The following is a 13,629-nucleotide window of genomic DNA, read 5'->3' as shown; positions in this document are numbered from 1 at the left end:
TAAATTATCAATTATCAATCAATCAATAAGCAGGGAGTGGCTGACAGAAGGGAACATGTTCAGTGCAGATTCAGGACCCAGAGCTGAGCTCGTCAGAGATAAAAGGCTTTAAAAATATCCCATATCAGCATTTTCTGGGAGTGTTGTGCCAGCCTGGGAGTACCTGGCAGCTCACACTGACTTCCTTCATGCCCAGCAGCAACTGCCTTGTGTGTTCTCCCCCCAGAGCTCCCTGGCAGAGACCCTGGACAGCAGTGGCAGTTTGGATGCCCAGAGGACTGACATGATTTACACCATTGAAGATGTTCCTCCCTGGTACCTCTGCATATTTTTGGGCCTACAGGTATGTTGTGTTCCACACCACGTGGAAATGCTCCTCTGGAACTTCTAGAGCCTGTTTAGGATTTTCTGTCCAGTTTGTGTGTGTGATAATTTGGTTCTTGCCCACTCCCAGGTGTTGGGAGAATGTTCAGAGGGTTCCTCTGAGGTCACTGTGCTGATAATGCTCTGCTTGAGTTTTCTGCTCCTGCATTTGTCAGATTCACTTCAGGATTTAGTGTTTTATGCTGCTCTTAGTAAATAAGTGAGCAAATGCTCAGTGGTGGCCTTCATTTGGCACATCTGGAATTAAAGATGCAGAGAGACAATGGTTTAGTCCTGAAGTCTTGACTGTTAAAGCTGCTGCTGTGGTTACTTCAGTTCTCAGCAGTTACTTCAGGGGAGACCTTCCCAAGGGGGCACTTTGCATCTCTGCAATTAAAGCTGGAGAGAAATGGTGGTTTAGTCCTGAAATTTTGAATCTTAAAGCTGCCCCTGCAGTCATTTGAACCCTGAGAGCTCCATCCTGGGCCTGGCTTGCTGGGAGCAGGGCAGGAAACCCCTGTGCTCCTTGGAGAGCCCTTGGAATAGGAGCATGTGCTTCCTGCAGGGAGTGGGGCTGTGGTGCAGAGCTGGGCCCTCCTGCCAGCTCAGCCCCTCTCCTGTGGGAAGCGGAGCAGCTCCAGTTCCATCTCCTTCCCTTCTCCAGTGGTAATAATGTCTGTCCCACAGGAATGCTGAGAATTTGGTCAGGGCACGTTGAGCTCTCCAAACAAACACATTCCAAAGCATCCTTTTTATTTCTGCCTTTCCTCAAGGACAGGCAGTTCTATTTTTACTTGCTTTGCTCAACAGGCTGAGTTCGTTTGTTTGTTTTGCTTCATGTGTTTGGGTGGGGAAGGAACGAATGAGTGCCCAGCTCATGGTCCCTGGGAGCTCCTTTGCTTCCTGGTGTGGGTGCTCCAGGTGTCTCCCATGGGTGCCAGTGACTGGAGTTATTGCTGTGCCTGTCCCTGAGCTGGGGGCTGTTTGCAGCAGTTACCTGGACACCTCCTGGGCAGGAGCAGCAGCTGCAGCTGTTGAACAGCCTGTTCATCCTGCAAAAACAGGGAGCAGGGGCAGCAAGGAGGAGAACATTCCAAGCACAGCTTAGAACCAGCAAGAACCCTTGGGAGAAAATGAAAAATCTGCAGTGCAGAGGAAAAGAACATAAAATCATAGAATGAGTTGGGTTGGAAGAGACCTCTGAGATCATCCAGCCCAACCCTTGATCCATCCCCACTGGGATCACCAGCCCAGGGCACAGAGTGCCACATCCAGTCTCACCTTAAACACCTCCAGGGATGGAGAATCCACCCCCTCTCTGGGCAGCCCATTCCAAGGCCTGACCACCCTCTCTGCAAAGAATTCCCTCCCAAGATCCAACCCAAACCTGCCCTGGCACAGCTTAAGGCCGTGCCCTCTTGTGCCATTGCTGGTTGTGTGGGAGAAGAGCCCAACCCCCCCTGGGTCCAACCTCCTGTCAGGCAGTTCCAGACAGTGCTGAGGTGCCCCCTGAGCCTCCTCTTGTCCAGGCTGAACCCCCCCAGCTCCCTCAGCCTCTCCCCACAGGGCTGGGGCTCCAGGCCCTTCTCCAGCCTCGTTGCTCTTCTCTGGAATTGCTGCAGCCCCTCAATGTCCTTCCCAACCTGAGGGGCCCAGAACTGGTGGGATATTGGGAAAGGAATTGTTGGCTGTGAAGATGGGGATGGGATTCCCAGAGAAGACCTGAGAGCCCCTTCCAGGGCCTAAAGGGGCTCCAAGAGCTGGAGAGGGACTGGGGACAAGGGATGGAGGGGCAGGACTGGGGGAAATGGCTCCTACTGGAAAAGTGATTTAGATGGATATTGGGAAGGAATTGCTGGCTGGGAGAGTGGGGATGGGCTGGGCTGGAATTCCCAGAGAAGCTGTGGCTGCCCCAGCCCTGGGAGTGCCCAAGGCCAGGCTGGAGCCCCCTGGGACAGTGGGAGGTGTCCCTGCCCAGGGCAGGGGTGGCACTGGGTGGGCTTTGAGGTCCCTTCCAGCCCAAAGCATTCCATGATTCATTCCATGGTGAAGCAGGCCTTGGGTCAGGCTTAATGCCACCAAAACAGCAACCGTAAAAACTCTTTTATTAGACAGAAATCAGAATCAGACAGAAATTAGAAAATCTTTTGCTGGACTGCAGCGACAGTGCTGGTGGGAGCAGGGCAGGGGAAAGGCTCAGGATCGTGGGGCTGAGGCCAAATGTGGCCTCACCAGGGCTGGGCACAGGGACAGGGGCACTGCCCTGGTGCTGCTGCCACACTGCCCCTGAGCCAGGCCAGGGTGCCACTGGCCTTCTTGGCCACCTGGGCACACCTGAACATACCTGGGCTCTCCTGGGCACCTCTGGGCACCCCTGGGCACACTGCAGGTGAGAGATGGTGGTAACTAACTGCATTTTGGGACAGCACTGACTGTGTTTCCCCCTGGCAGCACTACCTGACGTGTTTCAGCGGCACCATCGCCGTGCCCTTCCTGCTGGCCGATGCCATGTGCGTGGGCTTCGACCAGTGGGCCACCAGCCAGCTCATCGGGACCATCTTCTTCTGCGTGGGCATCACCACCCTCTTACAGACCACCTTTGGCTGCAGGTGAGCTCAGCCCAGGGCTGGCAGCGCCAGCTCATGGAGGGGGTCCGAGATCCAAGGGGGGAGAGGGTGGGTTTTAAAGGGTGAACACTGAGATAGGTGGTGGCAAGAGCAGGCTTGGGTTGGGGTGTCCAGGAGGGAGGGGATGTGTTTTTAAAGGAGGAACATGAAGTAGGTCATGGCAAGAGCACAGGCTCATGGTGGGATGTCCAAGATCCAAGAAGGAGAGTGTGTGTTTTTAAAGGGTAAACATGGGATAGGTCATGGCAAGAGCTGGCTCATGGTGGGATGTCCAAGATCCAGGAGGGAGGGGAGTGTTTTCAAAGGATGAACACGAGGTACATCATACCAGGCTCAGGTTGGGGTGTCCAAGATCCAGGAGGGAGGGGAGTGTTTTTAAAGGATGAACACGAGGTAGATCATGGCAGGACCAGGCCCATAGTGGGGTTTCCAAGGTCCAAGAGGGAGGGTGTGTGTTTTTAAACATGAGATAGATGGTGACAAGACCAGACTCGGGTTGGGGTTTCCAAGATCCAGGAGGGAGGAGATGTGTTTTTAAAGGGTGAAGATGAAGTAGGTCATGGCAAGAGCAGGTTCATTGTGGGATCTCCAAGATCCAGGAGGGAGGGGAGTGTTTTCAAGGATGAACATGAGGTAGATCATGGCAAGACCAGGCTCATGGTGGGGTATCCAAGGTCCAAGAGGGAGGGGAGTGTTTTCAAGGATGAACATGAGGTAGATCATACCAGGCTCAGGTTGGGGTGTCCAGCAGGGAGGGAAGTGTTTTTAAAGGGTGACCATGAAGTAGGTCATGGCAAGAGCAGGTTCATTGTGGGATCTCCAAGATCCAGCAGGGAGGGAAGTGTTTTTAAAGGATGAACATGAAATAGGTCATGGCATGACCAGGCTCATAGTGGTGTTTCCAAGGTCCAAGAAGAAGAGTGTGTGTTTTTAAAGGGTGAACATGAGATAGATGGTGACAAGACCAGACTCGGGTTGGGGTTTCCAAGATCCAGGAGGGAGGAGATGTGTTTTTAAAGGGTGAAGATGAAGTAGGTCATGGCAGGACCAGGTTCATTGTGGGATCTCCAAGATCCAAGAGGGAGGGGATGTGTTTTCAAAGGATGAACACGAGGTACATCATACCAGGCTCAGGTTGGGGTGTCCAAGATCCAGGAGGGAGGGGAGTGTTTTTACAGGATGAACACAAGGTAGGTCATGGCACGACCAGGCTCATAGTGGGGTTACCAAAGCCCAAGAGGGAGGGTGTCTGTTTTTAAAGGGTGAACACTGAGATAGGTGGTGACAAGAACAGACTCATGGTGGGGTTTCCAAGATTCAGGAGGGAGGAGATGTGTTTTCAAAGGGTGAACATGAAGTAGGTCATGGCAGGACCAGGCTCATTGTTGGATGTCCAAGATCTAGGAAGGAGGGGGAGTGGTTTTAAGGGATGAACATGAGGTAGATCATGGTAGGACCAGGCTCAGGTTGGGGTGTCCAACAGGGAGGGAAGTGTTTTTAAAGGATGAATATGAAATAGGTCATACCAAGACCAGGCTCACTGTGGGATTTCCAAGGCCCAAGAGGGAGGGCAGTGTTTTTAAAGGGTGAACATGAGATAGGTGGTGACAAGACCAGACTCTGGTTGGGGTTTGATTTCCAAGATCCAGGAGGGAGGGGATGTGTTTTCAAGGATGAACACGAGGTACATCATGCCAGGCTCAGGTTGGGGTGTCCACAGTCCAGGAGGGAGGGGAGTGTTTTTACAAGATGAACACGAGGTAGATCATGGCAAGACCAGGCTCATGGTGGGGTATCCAAGGTCCAAGAGGGAGGGGAGTGTTTTTAAAGGGTGAACATGACATAGGTCATGACAAGAGCAGGTTTGGGTTTGGGGTTCCAAGAGGGAGGGGAGTGTTTTCAAAGGATGAACATGAGGTAGGTTGGGGCAGGACCAGGCTCAGGTTGGGATGTCCAAGATCCAAGAGGGAGGGGAGTGTTTTTCAAGGGTGAACACTGAGATAGATGGGGACAAGACCAGACTCAAGTGGGGGTTTCCAAGATCCAGGAGGGAGGAAATGTGTTTTTAAAGGGTGAACATGAAGTAGGTCATGGCAGGACCAGGCTCATGGTGGGGTTCCCAAGGTCCAAGAAGGAGAGTGTGTGTTTTTAAAGGGTGAACATGAGATAGATGGGGATAAGACCAGACTCGGGTTGGGGTTTCCAAGATCCAGAAGGGAGGGGATGTGTTTTTAAAGGGTGAAGATGATGTAGGTCATGGCAAGAGCAGGTTCATTGTGGGATCTCCAAGATCCAGCAGGGAGGGGAGTGTTTTTAAAGGATGAACATGAAATAGGTCATGGCACGACCAGGCTCACAGTGGGGTTTCCAAGGTCCAAGAAGAAGAGTGTGTGTTTAAAAAGGGTGAACATGAGATAGACGGGGACAAGACCAGACTTGGGTTGGGGTTTCCAAGATCCAGGAGGGAGGGGATGTGTTTTTAAAGGGTGAACATGAGGTAGATCGTGGCAGGATCAGGCTCATGGTGGGGTATCCAAGGTCCAAGAGGGAGGGGAGTGTTTTTAAAGGGTGAACATGAGGTAGGTTGGGGCAGGACCAGGCTCAGGTTGGGATGTCCAAGATCCAAGAGGGAGGGGAGTGTTTTTAAAGGGTGAACATGAGATAGATGGGGACAAGACCAGACTCAAGTGGGGGTTTCCAAGATCCAGGAGGGAGGAAATGTGTTTTCAAAGGGTGAACATGAAGTAGGTCATGGCAAGAGCAGGTTCACTGTGGGATGTCCAAGATCCAGGAGGGAGGGGTTGTGTTTCCAAAGGATGAACACGAGGTAGGTCATGGCAGGACCAGGCTCAGGTTGGGGTGTCCAGTGTCCAAGAGGGAGGGGAGTGTTTTTAAAGGGTGAACACGAGGTCGATCATGGCAAGACCAGACTCAGGTTGGGGTTTCCAAGATCCAGGAGGGAGGAGATGTGTTTTCAAAGGATGAACATGAGGTAGATCATGGCAGGACCAGGTTCACTGTGGGATGTCCAAGATCCAAGAGGGAGGGGAGTGTTTTTAAAGGATGAACACGAGGCAGATCAGGCTCATGGGGGGTTTCCAAGATCCAGGAGGGAGGGGCTGTGTTTCCAAAGGATGAACACGAGGTAGGTCATGGCAGGACCAGGCTCAGGTTGGGGTGTCCAGTGTCCAAGAGGGAGGGAGGGGAGTGTTTTTACAGGATGAACATGAGGTAGGTGGGACACAGGACCAGCTTTGGGAAGCTGCTCCCAAAAGAAGGTGGGTGTGAAAGAACAAAAGGCATTCCCAGGGCAAGAAAATACAGCAGGGACAGGGGAGGAGGAAGAGGAGGAGGAGCAGGAGGGGAGCTCCTGGGAACAGAGAGGGTGGGAAGAGGGAAAATTCATAACCAGGGCAAAGTTGGGGTGGTTTTATTCACTTCTTAGTAGTTTCTCAAATAATATTTGGGGCATTTTTATTTATTTTTAGTGTTTTCTTGAGTGATATTTTGGGTATTTTTATTATTAATAGTTTTTTTGAATGGTATATTGAGTATTTTTAGTTTTTAGTAGTTTATTGAATGATATTTGGGGTATTTATTTTTAGTAGTTTCTTGAATGATGTTTTAGGTTATTTCATTTAGGTTTTAGTAGTTTGATGAATGGCATTTTGGATATTTTTACCCATTTTTTAATACTTTCTTGAATGATATTTTGGGTATTTTTATCCATTTTTTAGTAGTTTCTTGAATGATATTTTGGGTATTATTTAGTTTTCAGTAGTTTTTTGAATGATACTTTGAGTATTTTTATTTATTTTTTACTGGTTTCTTTTAGTAGTTTCTTAAATGATATTTTGGGTATTTTTATTTAGTTATTAATTTTTTGAATGATTTTGGGGTATTTTTATTTATTTATTAGTAGTTTCTTGAATGACATTTTGGGTATTTTTATTTAGTTTTTAGTAGTTTCCTGAATGATATTTGGGGTATTTTTACCTATTTTTTTAGTACTTTCTTGAATGATATTTTGAGTATTTTTTTAGTAGTTTCTTGAATGATATTTTGGGTATTTTTATCCATTTTTTAATACTTTCTTGAATGATATTTTGGGTATTTTTATCCATTTTTTAGTAGTTTCCTGAATGATATTTTGGGTATTTTTATCCAATTTTAGTAGTTTCCTGAATGATATTTTGGGTATTTTTATCCATTTTTTAGTACTTTCTTGAATGATATTTTGGGTATTTTTTTAGTAGTTTCCTGAATGATATTTGGGGTATTTTTACCTATTTTTTTAGTAGTTTCTTGAATGATATTTTTGGTATTTTTGTCCAATTTTAGTAGTTTCCTGAATGATATTTTGGGTATTTTTTAGTAGTTTCCTGAATGATATTTTGGGTATTTTTATCCAATTTTAGTAGTTTCTTAAATGATATTTTGGGTATTTTTATTTAGTTATTAATGTTTTGAATGATTTTTGGGTATTTTTATTTAGTTTTTAGTAGTTTCCTGAATGATATTTGGGGTATTTTTACCTATTTTTTTAGTAGTTTCTTGAATGATATTTTGAGTATTTTTTTTAGTAGTTTCCTGAATGATATTTGGGATATTTTTATCTTTTTTTTAGTAGTTTCCTGAATGATATTTTGGGTATTTTTATCCATTTTTTAATAGTTTCTTGAATGATATTTTGGGTATTTTTATCCAATTTTAGTAGTTTCCTGAATGATATTTTGGGTATTTTTATCCATTTTTTAATAGTTTCTTGAATGATATTTTGGGTATTTTTATCCAATTTTAGTAGTTTCTTAAATGATATTTTGGGTATTTTTATTTAGTTATTAATTTTTTGAATGATTTTTGGGTATTTTTATTTATTTATTAGTAGTTTCTTGAATGTTGTTTGGGGTATTTTTATCCATTTTTTAGTAGTTTCTTGAATGATATTTTGGGTATTTTTATCCATTTTTAGTAGTTTCTTAAATGATATTTTGGGTATTTTTGTTTAGTTTTTAGTAGTTTCCTGAATGATATTTGGGGTATTTTTACCTTTTTTTTAGTACTTTCTTGAATGATATTTTGAGTATTTTTTTTAGTAGTTTCCTGAATCATATTTTGGGTATTTTTATCCATTTTTTAATACTTTCTTGAATGATATTTTGGTTATTTTTATCCATTTTTAGTAGTTTCCTGAATGATATTTTGAGTATTTTTATCCATTTTTTAGTACTTTCTTGAATGATATTTTGAGTATTTTTTTAGTAGTTTCCTGAATGATATTTTGGGTATTTTTATTTAGTTATTAATTTTTTGAATGATTTTGGGGTATTTTTATTTATTTTTTAGTAGTTTCTTGAATGATGTTTGGGGTATTTTTATCCATTTTTTAGTAGTTTCTTGAATGATATTTTGGTTATTTTTATCCAATTTTAGTAGTTTTTTGAATGATATTTTGGGTATTTTTATCCAATTTTAGTAGTTTCCTGAATGATATTTTGGGTATTTTATCTATTTTTTCAGTTCCCTTTCTCTTTTCCAGCAGAAAATGGCCAATTTTCCCCAGATTTACCCCAGAACAGGATTTCTGGGGGCAGAGGTGTCTCAGTGGGTGAGAAGCCAAACCTGTGGCAGATGAACTTTTCCTCTAAAAATCTGCCCAATATTTCAGGTTTTCTGTAACCTTTGGTTGCTCTTTCAGTTTTGCTGCTCAGCTTTGGGTGTCTCCTCCTTGGATTCCTTGGAGTTTAAATCTTTGTTGGAATTGCAGGTTGGGGATGGGGATCAGCTCAGAGGGGAGTTTCATTTTCCTCTCCCCCCACCAACTCCTTTTTCTGCCTCAGGTTTATCAGCAAACCTTAATTTTCACATTTCCTGAGGCTTTATCCCCCTCTAATTTATCAGATTTCAGGATTTTTTCCCCCCTGACTAATCTTGGCTCTTCATTACTTATTATTATTTTAGTTCTATTTTAAAAATATTTTTCTTTATTTTAAAAATTAATTATTTTTTAAATTTCTTTAGGGCTTCCTGAGTCATTTTTGGGCTTTTTCAGAGAGAAAAGGGACCAAAATGATGGTGTGGGAATCCTCAGTTCCTGTGTCTGATCCCACCCCTGCCCTCCAGCCTGGGGGGATTTTCTCCTTTTCAGTGGCTCCCACTTGCACTGGACTTACATTTTTTATATACTTGAAGTCAGTTTTTTTATACTTGAAGTCAATTTTTTTATATACTTGAAGTCAATTTTTTTATACTTGAAGTCAATTTTTTTATACTTGAAGTCAATTTTTTTATACTTGAAGTCAGTTTTTTTATATACTTGAAGTCGATTTTTTTATATACTTGAAGTCAGTTTTTTTATATACTTGAAGTCAATTTTTTTTTATACTTGTAGTCAATTTTTTTTTTATATACTTGAAGTCAATTTTTTTATATACTTGAAGTCGATTTTTTTATATACTTGAAGTCAATTTTTTTATATACTTGAAGTCAATTTTTTTTTATATACTTGAAGTCAATTTTTTTTTATATACTTGAAGTCAATTTTTTTTATATTCTCGAAGTCAATTTTTTTATATACTTGAAGTCAATTTTTTTTATACTTGAAGTCAATTTTTTCTATACTTGAAGTCAATTTTTTTACATACTTGAAGTCAATTTTTTTTTATACTTGAAGTCAATTTTTTTATATACTTGAAGTCGATTTCTTAATATACTTGAAGTCAATTTTTTTATATACTTGAAGTCAATTTTTTATATACTTGAAGTCAATTTTTTTATACTTGAAGTCAATTTTTTTATATACTTGAAGTCAATTTTTTATATACTTCAAGTCAATTTTTTTTATACTTGAAGTCAATTTTTTTATGTACTTGAAGTCAATTTTTTTATATACTTGAAGTCAATTTTTTTTTATATACTTGAAGTCAATTTTTTTATGTACTTGAAGTCAATTTTTTTTATACTTGAAGTCAATTTTTTTTATATACTTGAAGTCAATTTTTTTATACTTGAAGTCAATTTTTTTATATACTTGAAGTCAATTTTTTTATGTACTTGAAGTCAATTTTTTTTATACTTGAAGTCAATTTTTTTTATATACTTGAAGTCAATTTTTTTATACTTGAAGTCAATTTTTTTTTATACTTGAAGTCAATTTTTTTATATACTTGAAGTCAATTTTTTTATGTACTTGAAGTCAATTTTTTTTATACTTGAAGTCAATTTTTTTTTATATACTTGAAGTCAATTTTTTTTTATATACTTGAAGTCAATTTTTTTATATACTTGAAGTCGATTTCTTAATATACTTGAAGTCAATTTTTTTATATACTTGAAGTCAATTTTTTTTTATATACTTGAAGTCAATTTTTTTTTATATACTTGAAGTCAATTTTTTTTATATTCTCGAAGTCAATTTTTTTATATACTTGAAGTCAATTTTTTTTATACTTGAAGTCAATTTTTTTTATATACTTGAAGTCAATTTTTTTATACTTGAAGTCAATTTTTTTTTATACTTGAAGTCAATTTTTTTATATACTTGAAGTCGATTTCTTAATATACTTGAAGTCAATTTTTTTATATACTTGAAGTCGATTTTTTTATATACTTGAAGTCAATTTTTTTATATACTTGAAGTCAATTTTTTATATACTTCAAGTCAATTTTTTTTATACTTGAAGTCAATTTTTTTATATACTTGAAGTCAATTTTTTTATATACTTGAAGTCAATTTTTTTTATACTTGAAGTCAATTTTTTTATACTTGAAGTCAATTTTTTTATACACTTGAAGTCAATTTTTTTTAATATCCTTGAAGTCAGTTGTGTTTGGGCTTTAAAATACTCATGTTTAAGGAGCAGATCTGCACCCTTGGCTGTTTTATAACCCTTCTCCATGTGACTGGGGCTGGGATGGGATGCAGCAGCAAAGGCCTTTCAATGAGATTTCAGAGCATTCCTTGGCAGGTCTGGGAGCTCCAAGTGTCGAGCAAATAAAGCTTTCCAAAGGTCACATTCCATGGCTGGAAGGCCCTTCAGGATGGATTTGGCTCAGCTGTGAGCTGGGCTCAGTTTGGTACCCAGAGAGTGTCAGGAATTCCAGCAATTCCTCTGGTTGGGCTGAGCAGGAGCCCTGGCAGGGCTTGGGGTAATTAGTGAGGGAGCCAATCAAGGGCAGCTCTAATTTGCCTCCCATTCCAGGGGTGCTGCCCAGCCCAGCACTGCCTGAGCTTCCCTGGGCTCTGGAGACACTTCCAGGTGACTTCAACTGCACAGACCCCCCTGTCTCACCTGCCAGAACTGAGCACCTGAGAATTCACTCAGGGAATTCAAACTGGGAATTCACTCAGGGAATTCAAACTGGGAATTCACTCAGGGAATTCAAACTGAGAATTCACTCAGGGAATTCAAACTGAGAATTCCCTCCTGGAATTCCAGGGCTGTCCCACTGCTGAGCCTCAGCACTTTGGGCTCCTGGTGCCTCAGCTGCCTGGCACTGAGTGCCTGGCTCAGCATCCCCAAGTCACATTCCAGACTGCAAGTGTCTCTTCCCAAAAATCTTGGCTGATTTTGAGTAATAAGTGTAAAAAAATTAAATTAAATACATTTTTTCCCCAATTTTGAGCCTGCTGGTCCTTTGGGTGGCCATCCCAGTGGACTGTGCTGTGGGAAGGTTGGGCAGGATGGGATTATTCAGGATATTTAGTGTGGTACAGAACAATGTGCCCCCAGGTTTTGGTCCAGCTGAGGTCACCAGCAGAGAATGTGTTTGCAGAGCCCTCCCCAGCCCCGGGGGGCACAGAGGGCTGTGTGGGTGGGATGGAGCAGTACCAGCTTGTCTCAGGTGGTGCAGCTCTTGCCAGGGGCACCAGCCAGCTCAGTGTGCTTAATGCCCCTGCAGAGTGAGGTGAGTCATTCCCTGCAGTGCCAGCTGTGTCTTCCCAGGGAGAAAACTGGGATCTGGGCCTGGGAATTGCACCCTGCTCAGGTGGCTCCTGTGTGTGATGGGGCAGCAGTTTCTAATGCAGGTTGGGGTGGGGTTTTGGTTGCCCATGGCCCAGAGTGCTTCCCAGTGGTGCCTGTGCCCTTCCCAAGCCCTGGGGTGATTTTTGCCTCCCTTGAGCCTCTCTGTGAAGCTGCTGCAGTTCTGTCTCCTGTGCTGCTGTTTGCCATCCATGCAGGAGCTCCACTGTGCCTGTGGGAGCCCATGGAGCAGCCCAGGAGGAATCACCATGTGTTCCACTTTGGGACCTGCTGTGAAAGGGAATCCATCATTTAATAAATCCATATTTATAGAATAGTTCATAACTTTGTTAAGAAACATCTGGATGTTCACATTACACAACCTGCTGTGGGGTCAGTAATTGCGTAGCTGGTGCTGGTAGATGCTCTTTAGATCTTAAGTCTTTGGGGAAGTACAAACACCAATGCCAGGAATGTCATCTTGAAATTCTTGCAGTGTTTGTGTTTACTGGTGGCAGCCACCTGGAACATCTAATCTGCTCTTACCACCCCCACGTGCCCTTCAGGTGCCTGTGCTTGGAGTCCTGCAGGCAGAGGGGGGGATTTGGGCCCCTCCCAGGGCTTTTTGTCTGGGCTGGGCTGGGGAAAGCTGCGTGTGCAGCAGGCTGGGGGTGTTGGCATCAGGACATGGAGTGTGTCCCTGTGCTGTGTGTCACAGCCAGCCTGGCACTGCAGTGACCTGGCATGGGCTGGCACAGAATGTCAGGTGGGGGTGGCTCCTGGCTGGGGCATTGGGTGTTTCCCTGGGGTTGTTGGATGAGGAATTGTCCCATCTCACACTTCTCTGACTGGCTGGAGGCTCAGTGACCCCCCAGCTGCAGCCAGGACACTGCCCAATGTCACTGTGTCTCCTCTCCCTTCCCCCAGGTTGCCCCTGTTCCAAGCCAGTGCTTTTGCATTCTTAGCACCTGCCAGAGCAATCCTCTCTCTGGAGAAGTGGAAATGTAATAACACAGGTAATTTGTCATTTGTGCTTGTCCAGGGTGAAGGGAAAAATGGCCCAGATCACAGCCAGACCTGCTGATGGGGAACTGGAAGTGATGAGGAGGGAGTGTGGAGTCTCTCCTTTTAAAATATTGTACCTTAAAAAATACTCCTAAAAATGTCTTGGTGGAGTTCTGTTTCTGGGGAGTTTTTAATACAAAAAGTGTTTACAGAAGAAATCTTAGCACTGCCATAAGGTAATTCTTCTGTTATATTCACCTTCCATAAATGTTCCTTCCCAGTTATTTGGAAGTAGCACATTCAGTGGAATCCTTTGAAGTTGAGCAGGAGGAGGTTTGATGTTCAGCAGCACCTCAAGACCAGGATTTTTCCCTGTTTAAGTCATACCTGACAGGTTTTGACAGGATCTGGCTGTTCATTTGAGCTCTGCCTTGCTGATGTCATTGTCCTGAAAGGCTTTGCCTTTAGAGGGGACATGTGCAGTGAAGCTGGTTGGGATGGAGGGTTTGCTGGAAATCAGGGTAGAGACTGAAGTGGAAACTCCTCTGGCAGTTTTCTTTCTGGTGGGGTGTGGTGGTTCAGTGCCAGGGCTGTGGGCACTGGGAGGCAGCAGCACAGACATCAGGCTGCTTCTTCCTACCTAAAGTTCTTCCCAGGCCTCCTTTGGATTC

At 43.1% G+C, this 13,629-nt stretch overlaps 1 protein-coding gene across 3 annotated transcripts in view; it reads left to right on the top strand.

Annotated features, from left to right (window-relative positions):
- SLC23A2 (solute carrier family 23 member 2) overlaps positions 1-13,629 on the top strand; it is a 92,281-nt gene that overhangs the window by 46,747 nt on the left and 31,905 nt on the right. For all 3 annotated transcript variants that reach the window (XM_071579332.1, XM_071579331.1, XM_071579333.1), the window contains exons 4-6: positions 227-343; positions 2,815-2,972; positions 12,881-12,969. In XM_071579332.1, the coding sequence (XP_071435433.1) occupies positions 227-343; positions 2,815-2,972; positions 12,881-12,969 (364 nt within the window). The remainder of the gene's footprint in view (positions 1-226; positions 344-2,814; positions 2,973-12,880; positions 12,970-13,629) is intronic.

The sequence above is a fragment of the Pithys albifrons genome, chromosome 29 (assembly GCF_047495875.1).
Source record: "Pithys albifrons albifrons isolate INPA30051 chromosome 29, PitAlb_v1, whole genome shotgun sequence".
In the NCBI taxonomy this organism is placed as follows: domain Eukaryota; kingdom Metazoa; phylum Chordata; class Aves; order Passeriformes; family Thamnophilidae; genus Pithys; species Pithys albifrons.
This window is presented reverse-complemented; position numbering and strand designations above follow the sequence as displayed.